General features: G+C 41.4%; 1 protein-coding gene across 8 annotated transcripts in view; it reads right to left on the bottom strand.

Annotated features, from left to right (window-relative positions):
• The window catches only part of APC (APC regulator of Wnt signaling pathway), a 202,977-nt gene that overhangs the window by 144,035 nt on the left and 45,360 nt on the right, over positions 1-13,582 (bottom strand). For 6 of the 8 annotated variants that reach the window (XM_048849761.2, XM_048849763.2, XM_048849762.2 and 3 more), the window contains one exon: positions 5,242-5,394. The exons of the other annotated variants lie outside the window; for them this stretch is intronic. In XM_048849761.2, the coding sequence (XP_048705718.1) occupies positions 5,242-5,376 (135 nt within the window). In that variant the 5' untranslated portion in view covers positions 5,377-5,394. The remainder of the gene's footprint in view (positions 1-5,241; positions 5,395-13,582) is intronic. 8 annotated transcript variants of the gene reach the window in all.

Here is a 13,582-nt window from a genome sequence, read left to right as displayed (position 1 = left end):
TTCCAGTAAAACTACAATGCTACATATATTTCTAAAACTCTTTAAATAAAACTAAGGTCTGACAAGAAGAGTACTATACTTACAGATGAAAAAGGGTGTGGACAACTTTAACACTTGTGACAGGGTCACGCCGGATGGCTACAGGAGGGTAATAGAAGGCAGATATATTAGCCCCAGGTAAAGTAAGTCCCTTTTCTCTAGGTAAGGTAACAGGGAAGGTTCCAGAACAATCAGGAACCTTCTGGAGACAATTAAGACAGACAGGCTGATTAGAACACCTGCAGCCAATCAAGAAGCTGCTAGAATCAATTAAGGCAGGCTAATCAGGGCACCTGGGTTTAAAAAGGAGCTCACTTCAGTTTGTGGAGCATGTGTAAGGAGCAGGGAGCAAGAGGCGCTCGGAGCTGAGAGTGAGAATGCATACCGTTGGAGGACTGAGGAGTACAAGCATTATCAGACACCAGGAGGAAGACCCTATGGTGAGGATAAAGAAAGTGTTGGGAAGAGGCCATGAAGAAGTAGCCCAGGGAGCTGTAGCTGTCGCACAGCTGTTCCAGGAGGCACTCTAGACAGCTACATTCCACAGGGCCCTGGGCTGGAACCCGGAGTAGAGGGCTGGCCCGGGTTCCCCCAAAACCTCCCAACTCCTGGTCACACACAGGAGTTGACCTGGAGTGTGGGTTCACGAAAACAGCCAAACTGAGGGCTGCCATGAAGCTCCAAGGCAAGCAAATCCGCCAATAAGCGCAAGACCCACCAAGGTAGAGAAGGAACTTTGTCACACACTATATTGCTTTTTTGTTTCTTTATTGATTTTACAGGATTTTACCAAGAATAAATAAAGCTGTAAGCTCCAGTTTCCTTCCAAATTTATCAATAGTCTGAATTTTACGTTTTATCTTCTAGAATCTTCAAGCTTTCTTCAGTTTTTATGGACCAATATAAGCAGTCTTTATCACTAAACACCATATTTGCTCATTTACAGAGCATATTTTACCTTCTTGCACTGCTGCATCTCATTTGACACAGCCAATGGCAGCACTTGCATCTCTTCTGTAAACTATAATTGGTTTGAAGAGGGGTTTGTATTTTTTTTAAACAGTTAATTCTTGAAATGCCATGAAAGTTTAAAAAATAAGTTGGAGATTGTTTCCTTGATCATTTGTAGCACTCCTTACAATACTGCACATCCAGTCTCATTTATCATTGTAGCTCTCTTTATAGATATATAGTGGAGTCGCATCTTACTAGGGTTAGGTTCTAAAGTCAGCGTGTAAGGCAAAAATCGCATATAGTCAAAATTACCCTTGAAAATCCCTTAAATCGCAAACCAGAGTGCCGCAGGGTGGCCAGGAGCATCGTCTATGATTAGCAACACTTTAAAGTCAAGTCCTTTCTCTTCGAGGTACCGCTTGACCTCTGGAATGAAACACTTGTGGAACCAACCCAGAAATAATGCTGCTGTCACCCAAGCCTTTTTATTTGATTGCCAGAACACAGGTAGGTGATTTTTGTTCTTGCCTTGTAGGGCACGGGGATTTGCAGCCTTGCAGAGCAAGTTCGGCTTTATTAAATGCCCAGCTGCATTGCCACAGAACAACACAGTCATATGGTCTTTAGCTGCTTTGAAGCCAGGAGCTTGTCTTTTTGATTTTGAAGTGTAAGTGCGGTTGGGCATTTTTTTTTTCCAGAAGAGCCCAGTCTCGTCAGCATTAAAAACTTGTTCCTGAAGATAGCCCTTTTCTTCTATGATTTTCTTTAATTGTTCGGAGTAGGCTTTTGCTGCCTCTTCTTTGGCAGATGCAGCTTCACCAGTAGTCTGCACGTTTTTGAGGTTGAAGCAGTTCCTAAAACTGTTAAGCCAATCTTGGCTGGCTTTGAATTCCTTCTCATCAGAAGGCTGTCCCTCTTCGGCAGGAGGTTTCAACAGAATGTAGAGGCTGTCTACACTACACGCTGAATCAGCGGGCAGCGATCGATCCAGTGGGGATCGATTTATCGCGTCTAGTCTAGACGCGATAAATCGACCCCCCAAGCGCACTCCCGTCGACTCCTGTACTCCACTGCAGCAAGAGGCGCAGGCAGAGTCAACGGGGGAGCGACAGCAGTCAACTCACCGCGGTGAGTAGATCTAAGTATGTAGACTTCAGCTCTGTTATTCAAGTAGCTGAAGTTGTGTAACTTAGATCGATCCCCCCCGAGCGCATATAGTTGAATTCGTATAAGTTAAATGCGTGTATGATGCAAGTCACCTGTACACAGAAACAGTTTCCTCTTTCAGACTTTGTATCTGTAAGATTAGCTAATTATAAACTTTTAATTCTAATATTAAACCCTTGCATTTTTTGAAACTGGCAGATTATTAAGAATGAGACATCTGCACCCAATTCTCTCTCAGCTATCACTTAGAATTACATAATTACCAATTTCTTTAAAATATTAACTTTTTAAAATGCTTTCTTTAAAATATACTCACAAAAATGTGATAAATAGATTTTCCCTGCATCTGCTAATATTAAAGGATTATCCACAAAACTGTAGGTCAAAGTGACAAATTTAAATAAAGATTTTAACAATCCAGAGAATAGATAAAATCTATTTGTGATTATTCTAGTACAGGTCAAATAGAGGATGTAAAAGACTATGACTATGTTTCTGTAAAAATTCTACAAACCCAGGAGATCTCAACTATTCTTTTCTTTTGGTATTTTCTCCTCTTTGGGGTTTTATTTGGTGTCAGGTCTGCTAAAGCTCTACATCAACTCATGAACAATGGCAGAGTACATCCCAAAGTAGAGATTAATCTTTGAGACGGAGTATTTGGAATTTCACTTGTTCATATGGTGTTGACAGGGCTTTCATCCACTCCATTTCTGTGTCTACTCCTGCTAATTATTTTTCTTTATAAACATTTCATCCATACTTCATCGTGGCATTTGTGCTATACAAACACTGACTTTAGCTGTGAAGGCAAGTAGCTTCCTCTAAGGGAACAAAATCACTGTCTTAGCCACTGCTAAAGACTATGAAAGAAAAATTAAGAAAAAAGAATTTAAAGTATATCTTTGGTGCATGCAGCCCAAGTTCACCCAAAGATTATCCCAAGGCCATTCCCATCCCCAGATTTACTGCATAAGGGCAACCAATTCTACTGATCAGCCTGCAAAATAAATCAAAGCAGGGCTAGACAACTTTTTCATATACAAGCGAGGGCCAATATCAAAGATAAAGAGGGAAAAGACAGCACACAACATGAGGTCCTAGTTAGTGCTAGTGAGAAGCCAGTTCCTATCACTAGCTTCTGCAAAAGAAGGCGGCTTAGTATTCCTACCATGATGCTGTCCCTAGATTTTTCTGGTGATCTCCATCTTTCACATAGACCTTTGGCTTCTAAGTGTCTGGTAAGTCTGAAACACTTTCCTATCTCTAGGTGTTCTTGTTTTCCTTATTTCATCCCAGAATCTTAAGGAGAGAAAGTATCTGCTACTCCCTACTCCTCATTCCTGACTGCAGTGAACGAAGCGGGAGATGACATACTGGAAAGCTCTTGTGAAAATATCATCCTTGATATTTTTAAAGTTTTTTTTTTTAAATATAATTTTCCTCTTAAATATTCATTGAAAAAACATGACTAGAACTGAATTTAGCATCAAGCAGCTGGTGTAAAAGGCTGTGATTTCATCCCAAACCAAAGCAGATATATTTTCATAATATACTGTAAAAGGGCAATGCAAGGATTAAAATATATATCTGTAGTGGCAAAAAATGCAATTCTTTGACAAACTATCATGTCTGATGGCAGTTTAGACCAGAACAAACGAACAAAAAAAAAGCCTTGCACTAATGGGGGTGTAGTTTTCAAGCTACATACGGGAAAGAGAGTTCAATGAAAAGTATCTTTTTAAAAAAATTACTACATTCAATAGCAAAAGTGAGGAAGTTACCAAATTTTGCAAAGCTATATAATAAAAATGAAAAATTACTTAGCAAACAGCTGCCATCTGAATTGTGATCAATTGAGGCAGCAAACAAGCAAATGTTGTTCAGCATTTTAGTGCCAGAGAGAGGCTGGAGGCTTCCCAATGTCCCATCCCTCTCAGTCCCTGTTCACCTGACCCCTCCAATCCCTCACTTCCCCATCCATCCCTATTAACCCCTCCCTCACTACACTCCAACTTCCCTCTCCTTATTTCCACCTACTCTTCTACCCCTAATCACCTACCCTTCCCAGCAATCACTGCATGTATAATTTGTTTTCTTTTCAGAAATAGTTCTGGTGACTTCTGAATATTCTGCTGTACTCAGATTACATTTCCCCAAAATGAAAACACTCCATGTTGGAGCAACATGCCTCCTTTTTTTTTTATTAATTATTATTATTATTACTTCTTCAAAATTCTGCTCTGGGTTGGATTTGAACTCACAATGATTATGCGGAGTGCAGATTCATTGGCTAGAAAATTTCCTTGGTGCTACACAGGTCCTGTGAATCTTAGGTGCTGGAACACCTAGCTGGAGAAGCAAACTATATGTAATCTGATTTCCCCCAAACAGGTTAACAGACGTCATGCACTTTGTTTGGATAACCCTCAACCATTGGAGAGCCTGGTACAATCTCAGCCATTGTTTATATCTATCTGTGTCCAAAAATTGGCTACCAGAATAAGTGAACGTTAAGGAAAAGAAAAGAAAAGAAAAGAAAAATACTGGGCGCTGTATCTCAGGAACCTTTTGTTCAAATAACCCCAAATTTAGTTCACTAACCTAAACCATGAGGTACACAATTTCACCTCTGAGGTACACAATTTCAAGACAATCCGATTCGTCATAAATATTTTAGAGCACTTTGAACAGTAGCACTATAAATAGAAAGTTGGTCTTAATCTTAACTATATTTGTCAAACTATGTCATCAGACTAGACTTCCTGCTAGGAAGTACTGTCGCAGAAAAAAGGCAGTAATCATTAATACACACCAGAATATAAGAGGATATCAAAAACTGGAAGATGGTTCTAAAAACAGTTTTGAAATTGTTTTTATTTTCTTAATGAAAACTTTCTTGAAAGAAATTAGACTTGATCAATACACTTCTTTAAAGATATTGCAAGAGGATTTTTGTCGGAATCTAAAACCACATAAGATCCCTAAGCATCTAATAACCCTTAAAATGTTCATACAGAAATATTCCAAAACAAAAGGTTACATCAAAAGCTTCCCTGTACACAGGAACACTCTTAATACCTTCATATTAGATGCCTCAGTTTCCAGTTTTGTAAGATGATTTGAGTTGTCCTCTAGTTCTTGTCGTAGGTTTGAGTTCTCCATCTTTAGCGCCTCAACTTGCTTTAACAACTGATCATACGAAGCTGCAGCCATCCTGGGCTACCCCTGAACCTAAAAAAACCACAGATTTTTAGTCCAAGTGTTTCAGAAAAAAAGCATTGTGAACTTTGAGGCAATTCTACCTCTCTTCTCTTCCCCAGTTTCTAAAGTTTAATATGAACATTTATTAAATTACTAAATTTATAATCAGTATGACAAATTCAAGGAAGAAGGAAAGACAAGTTGTTAGAAGTTTTATATCTGCTAATCTTAAAAATACATAAATAAATTGATCAGGAAATATTTATTTAGATATATGATGCAATATCCATTACCATGGCTGCTGTACAAGAAGTTAAACACAAACAAGAAGGAGAGAAAGTATGGGAGAATGTTTTTGTGTCTTAGTTTTGTGAGGACAAAAAGTAAAGTAAGTGAAAGGAAAAAATGCTCTAAGTCTTAGGAAGACTTACTGACATCAGGGAAGGCTCCACATTACACACAAGGCGTTGACAAGTAAATTGGCAATTACCTAAATATTTACATCATGCTCATCACTGTGCAATGTAAGCAACAAGAGGAAAGATGTGGCCAAGGTGGTATGAAAGCCATTAGGATAATATTCTTTGCTCTTTGTGTATGACCTGAGTAAAGACTTATTAACAGCTCATTTTTAGAACAATCAATAAGCATTTATAAACTGTTCCTGAAAGACATTCATCACCTACAAATCTCAGGAAGCCACTGGGATTTCTGGGTGACCAGCACCTCTCAAGATCAGGCTTATGGAGACTGTAGGTCAAAGGATAACAAATATAAATATTCAAGAGACTTAACACAAAACATCTTAAAACAGTATCAAATGTAGCAGCGGTCCCAACAGAGAGGTTTTGCAACTGTAGCAGTCTGTACTTCTAGAGACCTGCAATATATTTCCAACACTATGTGTGATCTGATTGCACAGCAGCAGAAATAACTGATTATTTTTAAAATTAAGATATTACACATAGAAAATAGGGAGGAAGAGAGCAGGAAAGGTAAGAAATGACAAAATAAAAGGTTGATTATATTGTTATTACTAACATTTTTATCAACAGAAGCTGTAATTGAAATAGTACGAATTAACAATACCACTAGCAAATCTACATGGATTGGTCAGTAATCTTCATTTGTGGGAAAGTAATGATATTTGTGATTCCAGCCCAAGATAGCACCACTGCCATTCACGTATCCAAATGCACGTTTTTCTGCCATTTTGTAATAATTATATTGCAAAACCTCAAGCAAATTGTGTCCTATGATGACTTTAATAGTTAGCACACAGTAAGAATTGTGCAACTAACATTCAGTAGTATGAAGTAATGTAAATACGTTGGTCAAATTTGATATATTTCACAATGAGAGTTAATCTCTTAATCATCTGCCATTCAGCAGAAAAATACCAGGCTTAACATTTCATACATGCACACATCATATCATCACCTTGTCAACCTTACAGAAAGAATTTCCTATCTGAATATGTCATAAGACATTAAACCCACAAATCAAAAGAGAAATATAGAAGGCTTAGAAGTTGGTATATTCATCTTCTAGTCATGACTGTGCTACTTTGGGAATTGCCTTAAATCTAAAATTTCAGATTTAAAATCTTGTCTTGAATACACTGCATACATGTACAGTCTGCAAACTATTCAGTACCTTCAGAACTGTACCCAAGACCACCTAAAAAACTAATTTGTTGTAAATTTCCAGTATACACTTTGAAAAGTCTCTCTAATCGACCTAAGTTTATTTAGTTCACTCGATGAAAACAAAGCCCACACTGATGATCAGAGGAATAGGAATAAAAGTACATAGACGCTATCTGATAAACCTTCTTACCCTCTGATTTTAGGAAGCAAACTTTCACATCCCAATCATCTCACCTCATTCAAGAAGCTGGGCTAAGAAGGGAATGAATCATTTGAGGAACTGATGCAGTGAGAGGGTGCAAGCGTGTCCCAGAAAAATCTCAAATTTCTTCCATGCTGTGCTCACATTAGGAATGAGGCTCCATTCTGGAGAAATTAAGGCACTCTGAAATCATTAGCTCTGCTCAATGGAGTCTGTGTTGATAAAAAGTTAATTCTACCTAAAAGGCAGAGTGATGGTAAATAGGTTGTTTGATTATCGTATGTGATGTTACGTGAACATATCAATATTTATATAAAACTGTGCACACACTCTCCCATTTTACATTCGTTTTACACATTTCATTGATGGTAATAGGTTGTTTGATTATCGTATGTGATGTTACGTGAACATATCAATATTTATATAAAACTGTGCACACACTCCCCCATTTTACATTCGTTTTACACATTTCATTTATTTGTTAACTACCTGCCTACCTAAGAAATACAACTAATAACTGCAGTGTTCCGTTTCTTTCTATAGCTACAGTGAGCAATCCCACACTAATCCTACACTGGACTAGATCTATGGACTTCTCCATCTCTAATTTCTACAACAGTATTTTATCAGTCTTTAAGGCTTGTAACGTCAACAGCATCTCAGTGTCCATTTCAGGTTATACGATTACACCAGGTGGCAAATTTAATTGATCATTTGCTGCACCTTTGAAATGTCAGGAAGACAGATACCTCACCTTGCCATCTGTTTATTAAAGAACTGCATTTTAAATTTAATCAACAGGTAGTGGTATTATGAGTATTGAGCATCTGCATCAGATTTTATTTATTTATTTTATAAACTGGGTTGGTCAGTGGTGAGAGGGAGAGTAATGAATATGAAACCAAAGGTCAGACTCTGCCAGTCTTGCTCATGCTGATGGTCTTTACTCAAGCATGTAGTCTCCTTGAAGTAGGTGGGACTAGTTGCATAAAAGAGTTATAACATCCCCAGAATTCAATGGAGAAAAAATGGAAGATGAGAGGATCTGAACAGAGTGGAAGAATGGTAAGTGGATAACCCTAATTAAAAGATTCTTAAATAAAAAATGAGCTCAGAGTTTGTTTGGGGTTTTTTTGGGGTAGGGGTGTTAAAATCAGTAAAGTTCTAATCATGAAAGCTTTTTAAAAAGGCAATGTACCTTTTGTGATATTTATCACAAAGAAAGTAAAAAAAAATAAAAGATTGTTCAATATACCAAAACTCAGTGAAATCTGAAACAGGTTGTAAACCAGGTAGATTAAATGCAACTCAAATTGGCTATATGTTTTAATATAATCAGTCCCAAATCCAGTAAACGATATTAGCCTTTAATGTGTCTTTGGACATAACATACTGTGGGGTCACTTTATCAAATGAAAGGGGGAAAAGTTCCACCCCTAAAACACAGTAATAAAATCAGATTTATTTTTTCCTTTCGGAAAGTCCCTCAGTGGCAGGACTAGGTACTGAATGCTCTCAAGTAACCAAGTTAAGAGGGGAATGCAGCACATGGTTAATTTGAAGCTTGCTTTTCCCCATTCTGCTCTCAGATTAATTCAACTGAGCCAGCAAGCCTCAGAGCTGAATTTAAAAATTGACTTCAGCTGTCCAATTTTGTTTAATTGCCTCAAATTGTTGCTATTAACCAGAAAGCCAATATAAAAATTGAAGAGTGTGGGTTCTCAAAAAACTGAAGATTCATTGAAAGCTGAGGGTTTTGTGGAAGTGCGTAATTTTCATTGGGGGGGAAGGAATGCATTTTGATAAGGGCCAAACATTCTGTTTTGACATTTTGGAACAGAACACTATAATATAAAATAAATTTCTAAATGAAAAATTGACTTTAATTTTAAAAAAATCAAAACCAGAACAAAACATTTTGATAGACATGAAAACACTTGATAAATATTTCCTGTCACAGGAAATTCTGAAAAATTTTGGTTTGTTCTTTTCTGGAATGATTTTTTTTTTTTGAACTTGTAGAATTTCCCATGAAACAGAAAATCTGGTTCTCACTCAATTCTACTATTCACATTTTTTCAGTTTCCAAATTTCTCCATTTTAGAGACACTGATATTTATTAGCTTGCTCCTATATTTCTGTAAAATCTTGTGTGAAGAAACTCTCATACCAGTCCACACACAAACAGAGGGTTATTGTATGTATATGCAGGGGAGACATGGAGCCACTAAAATACCGGACAAAATAGCTATGCCTTTTTCCTCAGCAAGGTGGAAATAATTCCTTAAAACAAACCTAAGAAAAAGAAGAGTCCCTTAGTCTAGAAACCATCATCCCTAATTCAGAATTCATTTATAGAAAAAACTATAGGGACTTCCCAAGCATTAAACATAAGATCAAATTTCCAAAAATATACATCAAGACCCCAGTGTGTCTTGCAAACCAAGGCCACATGGAAGTGAGGGCAGAAATATGCTGAAGGCACAGTTCCTCCTTGCATGATCACTTCCTGTTCACTGAAAAAGTAAAATGACATTTATAGAAACCCTATACAGTGACCTATAAAGTGAGAGAGATCCTCTTGTCCTTAGGAGCAGGCTGAACCAGATGATGCCTGGCCCAACACTGTTTGCAACTGTGGTTAAGATCTTTGCTTTCAAATCTGAAAAAATACAGCTAAGCTAATCAGACCAGTACCAAATTTAGCAGTTGGAAAAAAGAAAAATGTTACAGCCTGATTAACACCAGTGTTGCCAACTTTGTGATTTTTATCAGTCTGGCAATATTTAGTGTTTTGCTTCAAGCTCTAGCTACTGGAGTCAAGTTCTTACATGAGAACCTCAGCTTTTATGATTTTTAAAAATATGCTTTTAGAGGTAGAGAAAAGCTTTAAAATGTGAAACGAGTAACGTAAAGTCTTAAAAGCCAAAAAGCAAATAAAAAGAACTCTACATTTTATTTTTAAATTCATGATTTTTAAGCCAAATCTCATGAATCTTCAGTGTTGACAATATTGTTAGCCACCTTTTTCTGTGAATTCCACGATCAGGAAAAACCAAGGCTCGGTTATGATCCCCCAAAACCTATAATCCCAAGCAATTCACTTTCTCCTCTGTTGCAGGGGGCCCAAAACCTCTGAGAAAACAGACAACCAAGAGTCAGCTCAATGAGGTAACAGAACTACAAATTTTTCTAGTATAATCATAGACTCAGACTTTACGGCCAGAAGGGACCATCATGATCTAGTCCAGAGGTGGGCAAACTACGGCCTGTGGGACCCTCCTGCCTGGCCCCTGACCCCCTGGCCTGGGAGGGTCGCCCCCGGCCCCTTCCCCGCTGTCCCCCCTCCCCTGCAGCTTCAGTGCACCATGCCACCAGCACAAGGCTCTGGGCGGACAGGCAGCGCAGCTGCAGAGCCGCAACCTGACCCGGTGCTCTGGGCGGCACGGCTGTAGCGCCGCCAGTGCTCCAGGCAGCGCAGTAAGGGGGCAGAGGGGGTTGGATAGAGGGCAGAGGAGTTGGGCGTGGTGGTCAGGGGGCGGGGGTATGGATAGGGGTCAGGGTGGTCAGAGGGCAGGGAATAGGGGGGTTGGATGGGGCAGGGGTTCTGGGGGGCAGTCAGGAATGAGGGGGGGTTGGATGGGGCGGTAGGGGGTGGTCAAGGGATAGGGGGCAGTGGATGGAGTAGGAGTCCCCGGGGAGCCATCGGGGGAGAGAAGCGGGGGAGGGGGGTCAGACAGAAGGCAGAGGCCGGGCCACACCTCACTGTTTGGGGAGACACAGCCTCCCCTAACTGGCCCTCCACACAATTTTGGATGTGGCCCTCAGGCCAAAAAGTTTGCCCGCCCCGATCTAGTCTGACCTCCTGCACATTGCTCACCACAGAACCTCATCCATCCACTCCTGTAATAGACCCGTAACCTGAAGTCCTCAAATCATGATTTAAAGACTTAAAGTTACAGTGAATCCAACATTTACACTAGTTTAAATCTACAAGTGATCCGTGCCCCATGCTGCAGAGGAAGACGAAAAGTACCGAAAACTGGCATGTCTCTCTGGACGTGCCAGTTATACTCCTAACACAATAAGAAAACTTGCAGACCATTTAAGGATCACTTCTCTTCATGTCTATTCTGCAGGAGCGACACTTGGATACAATAGATGCCATTTTTTTGACACAGGGCTTCAAAAATATTCCTATCACCTACTAGCTGAAGCTCTAAACCTTCTCACCAGAGTGAGAAATAGCTCCACAGCCATGTCTTCCAAAAAAAACAACCCCCTTCTCCCCACACCCACTTAAGGGGGCTGAGTATATTTTTCTCTAATGAAAATGTCTATAAAATATTTTTAATGCCTACAGTCCATTAACAATTACCTTTCCGTTCACCTTTACTCCATTTTTCAGGTCTTTTAATATTAAATGTACAGTGCTTTTCTTCTGTAAATTTCAAAGCACTTTATAAAAGGAGATGGAGGATGGAGAAACTACAGCACAGAGACACAAAGCTCTCTACACTAGTAGTAGTAGAAGAAATAGATCAAACAAGTAGCCTGGGACACAACAGGGAATTGAATCTGGGTTTCCCAGGTTCCTGGTTAGCACACAAACCCTGATCATCCAGTCTCTCTCTCCCCAAGAGTTTAATAATTCTTCTTCTATACTGTAACTTCTCCCTCTTACTAATACCCCGTGTCTCAGGTCCTCCACAGCACAATAGGACTTAATATCACTGCAACAACCAAATTCAGTGGCAACATTAATTTATTCCATTGACAATATAGCACACTAATATATTTGTATCTCTTGCCTGTCTTAGAATGTCTCTCTCTTGCATGTGCATCAGGGAAAGGGGAGCTTTCATTTCTCTGAATGTAAGCTGCCCTGTAGCTCAAAATCCCAGCTCCCCAGCACCTAGCTCCAGTGCACAGTGCAAGGAATAGGCACTGAAATCCAATTAATTCCTTTTGTGAGGAAAGCTGGAGAGCAACAGGTGGTTTTACCTGGTTCTAGAAGGGCAGGGCAACAAAAAAAAAAAAAGTTTCAGAGGCCTCCTAACAGCACGTTTCATGGAAGAAATGCTGAATTCAGTAGCATCTGAGAAAAATGTCAAATTCCACAGTCACAGAATTAAGCTATTGCTTGAGAGTGGCTGCAAATTCAGGCAGGTAACAATGCACTGGTTCATACTTTGAAGGTTGCCCCCACAACCACTGCAAGGTACCATGACCAGACTTTAGACAAGTTATAAAGCTCTTATTACAGGGGTCGGCAACCTATGGCACACGTGCCAAAGACAGCATGCACGCAAGCCGATTTTTAATGGCACGCTGCTGCCTGCCGAGTCCCAGCTACCAGCCCCGCTCAGCCCGCTGCCGAACCCAGGCTGGGACCCTGGCATGCAGGAGCATGCCATTAAAAATCCTGCCCGCCTGGGCCCACTCTTCTCTGCCCCTCCACGCCCCCCACCCCCGGCAGCGTGAAGAAGCTTGGTCCTGCCAGCTGCTGCTGCAGAGCAGGCAAGCTCCCCCCCGCCCCGCCTCTTCCCCCAGCATGCTGGGTTCCTGCCTCTTCTCCTCTCCCTCACTGCTGCCAATCAGCTGATGGCCCTTGCCAGCAACAGGGAGAAGCAGAGCCACAGCGCGCTCACTGCTCCGGGGAGGAAGTGGAGAAGAGATGGGGATGGGGCCGTGGGGTGGAATCAGGGCATATCCCCTCCAGCCCCCTGCCATGAGCCGCTCAGGGCAGGGGGCTGGGAGCACCCCCACGACCCCAGCCCACACCCCCAGCCCTCTGCCCTGACCCCTGCACCTCCTACGACCCCACCCTGACTCCAGCACCCCCACACACATACCCAGCCCTCCCCACAGCTCTTGCCCTGACTCCTGCACCCCCTCACATGCCCCCAGCCCTGACTCCTGAACCCCCCCACACATACCCAGCTCCCCCACACCCCATGTCCTGACTCTTGCACCCCCTACATTCCCACCCCTCACACCAAATGGGAGCTGCCCAGGTAAGCACTCCACCCCCAAACCTCCTGCCCCAACCTCGAGCCCCCTCCCTCATTCTAGCTCCTGGCCAGACCCTACACCCCAACCCTGTGCACTCCTACCCTCAGCTCAGTGCAGAGAGAGAGAGGAAGAGAATGGGCTAGAACCAGGGAGAAGGAAGGTACCCCACTCTATGTGGGCAGGTCCGGGATCCCAGATCGGCAGTGGGCTGAGTGGGGCCAGCAGCCAGGACCCTGGCTGGCAGGAGCCGGCGGACGGAACCCCAGACCGGCAGCAGGCTGAGCCGCTCAGCCCGCTGCCGGTCTGAGGTCCTGGCCGCTGGCCCCACTCAGCCCGCTGCCGGTCTGGGGTT

The sequence above is a fragment of the Caretta caretta genome, chromosome 5 (assembly GCF_965140235.1).
Source record: "Caretta caretta isolate rCarCar2 chromosome 5, rCarCar1.hap1, whole genome shotgun sequence".
Lineage (NCBI taxonomy): Eukaryota > Metazoa > Chordata > Testudines > Cheloniidae > Caretta > Caretta caretta.
Note: the sequence above shows the minus strand (reverse complement) of the source record. Positions and strands in the feature narration are given on the sequence as shown.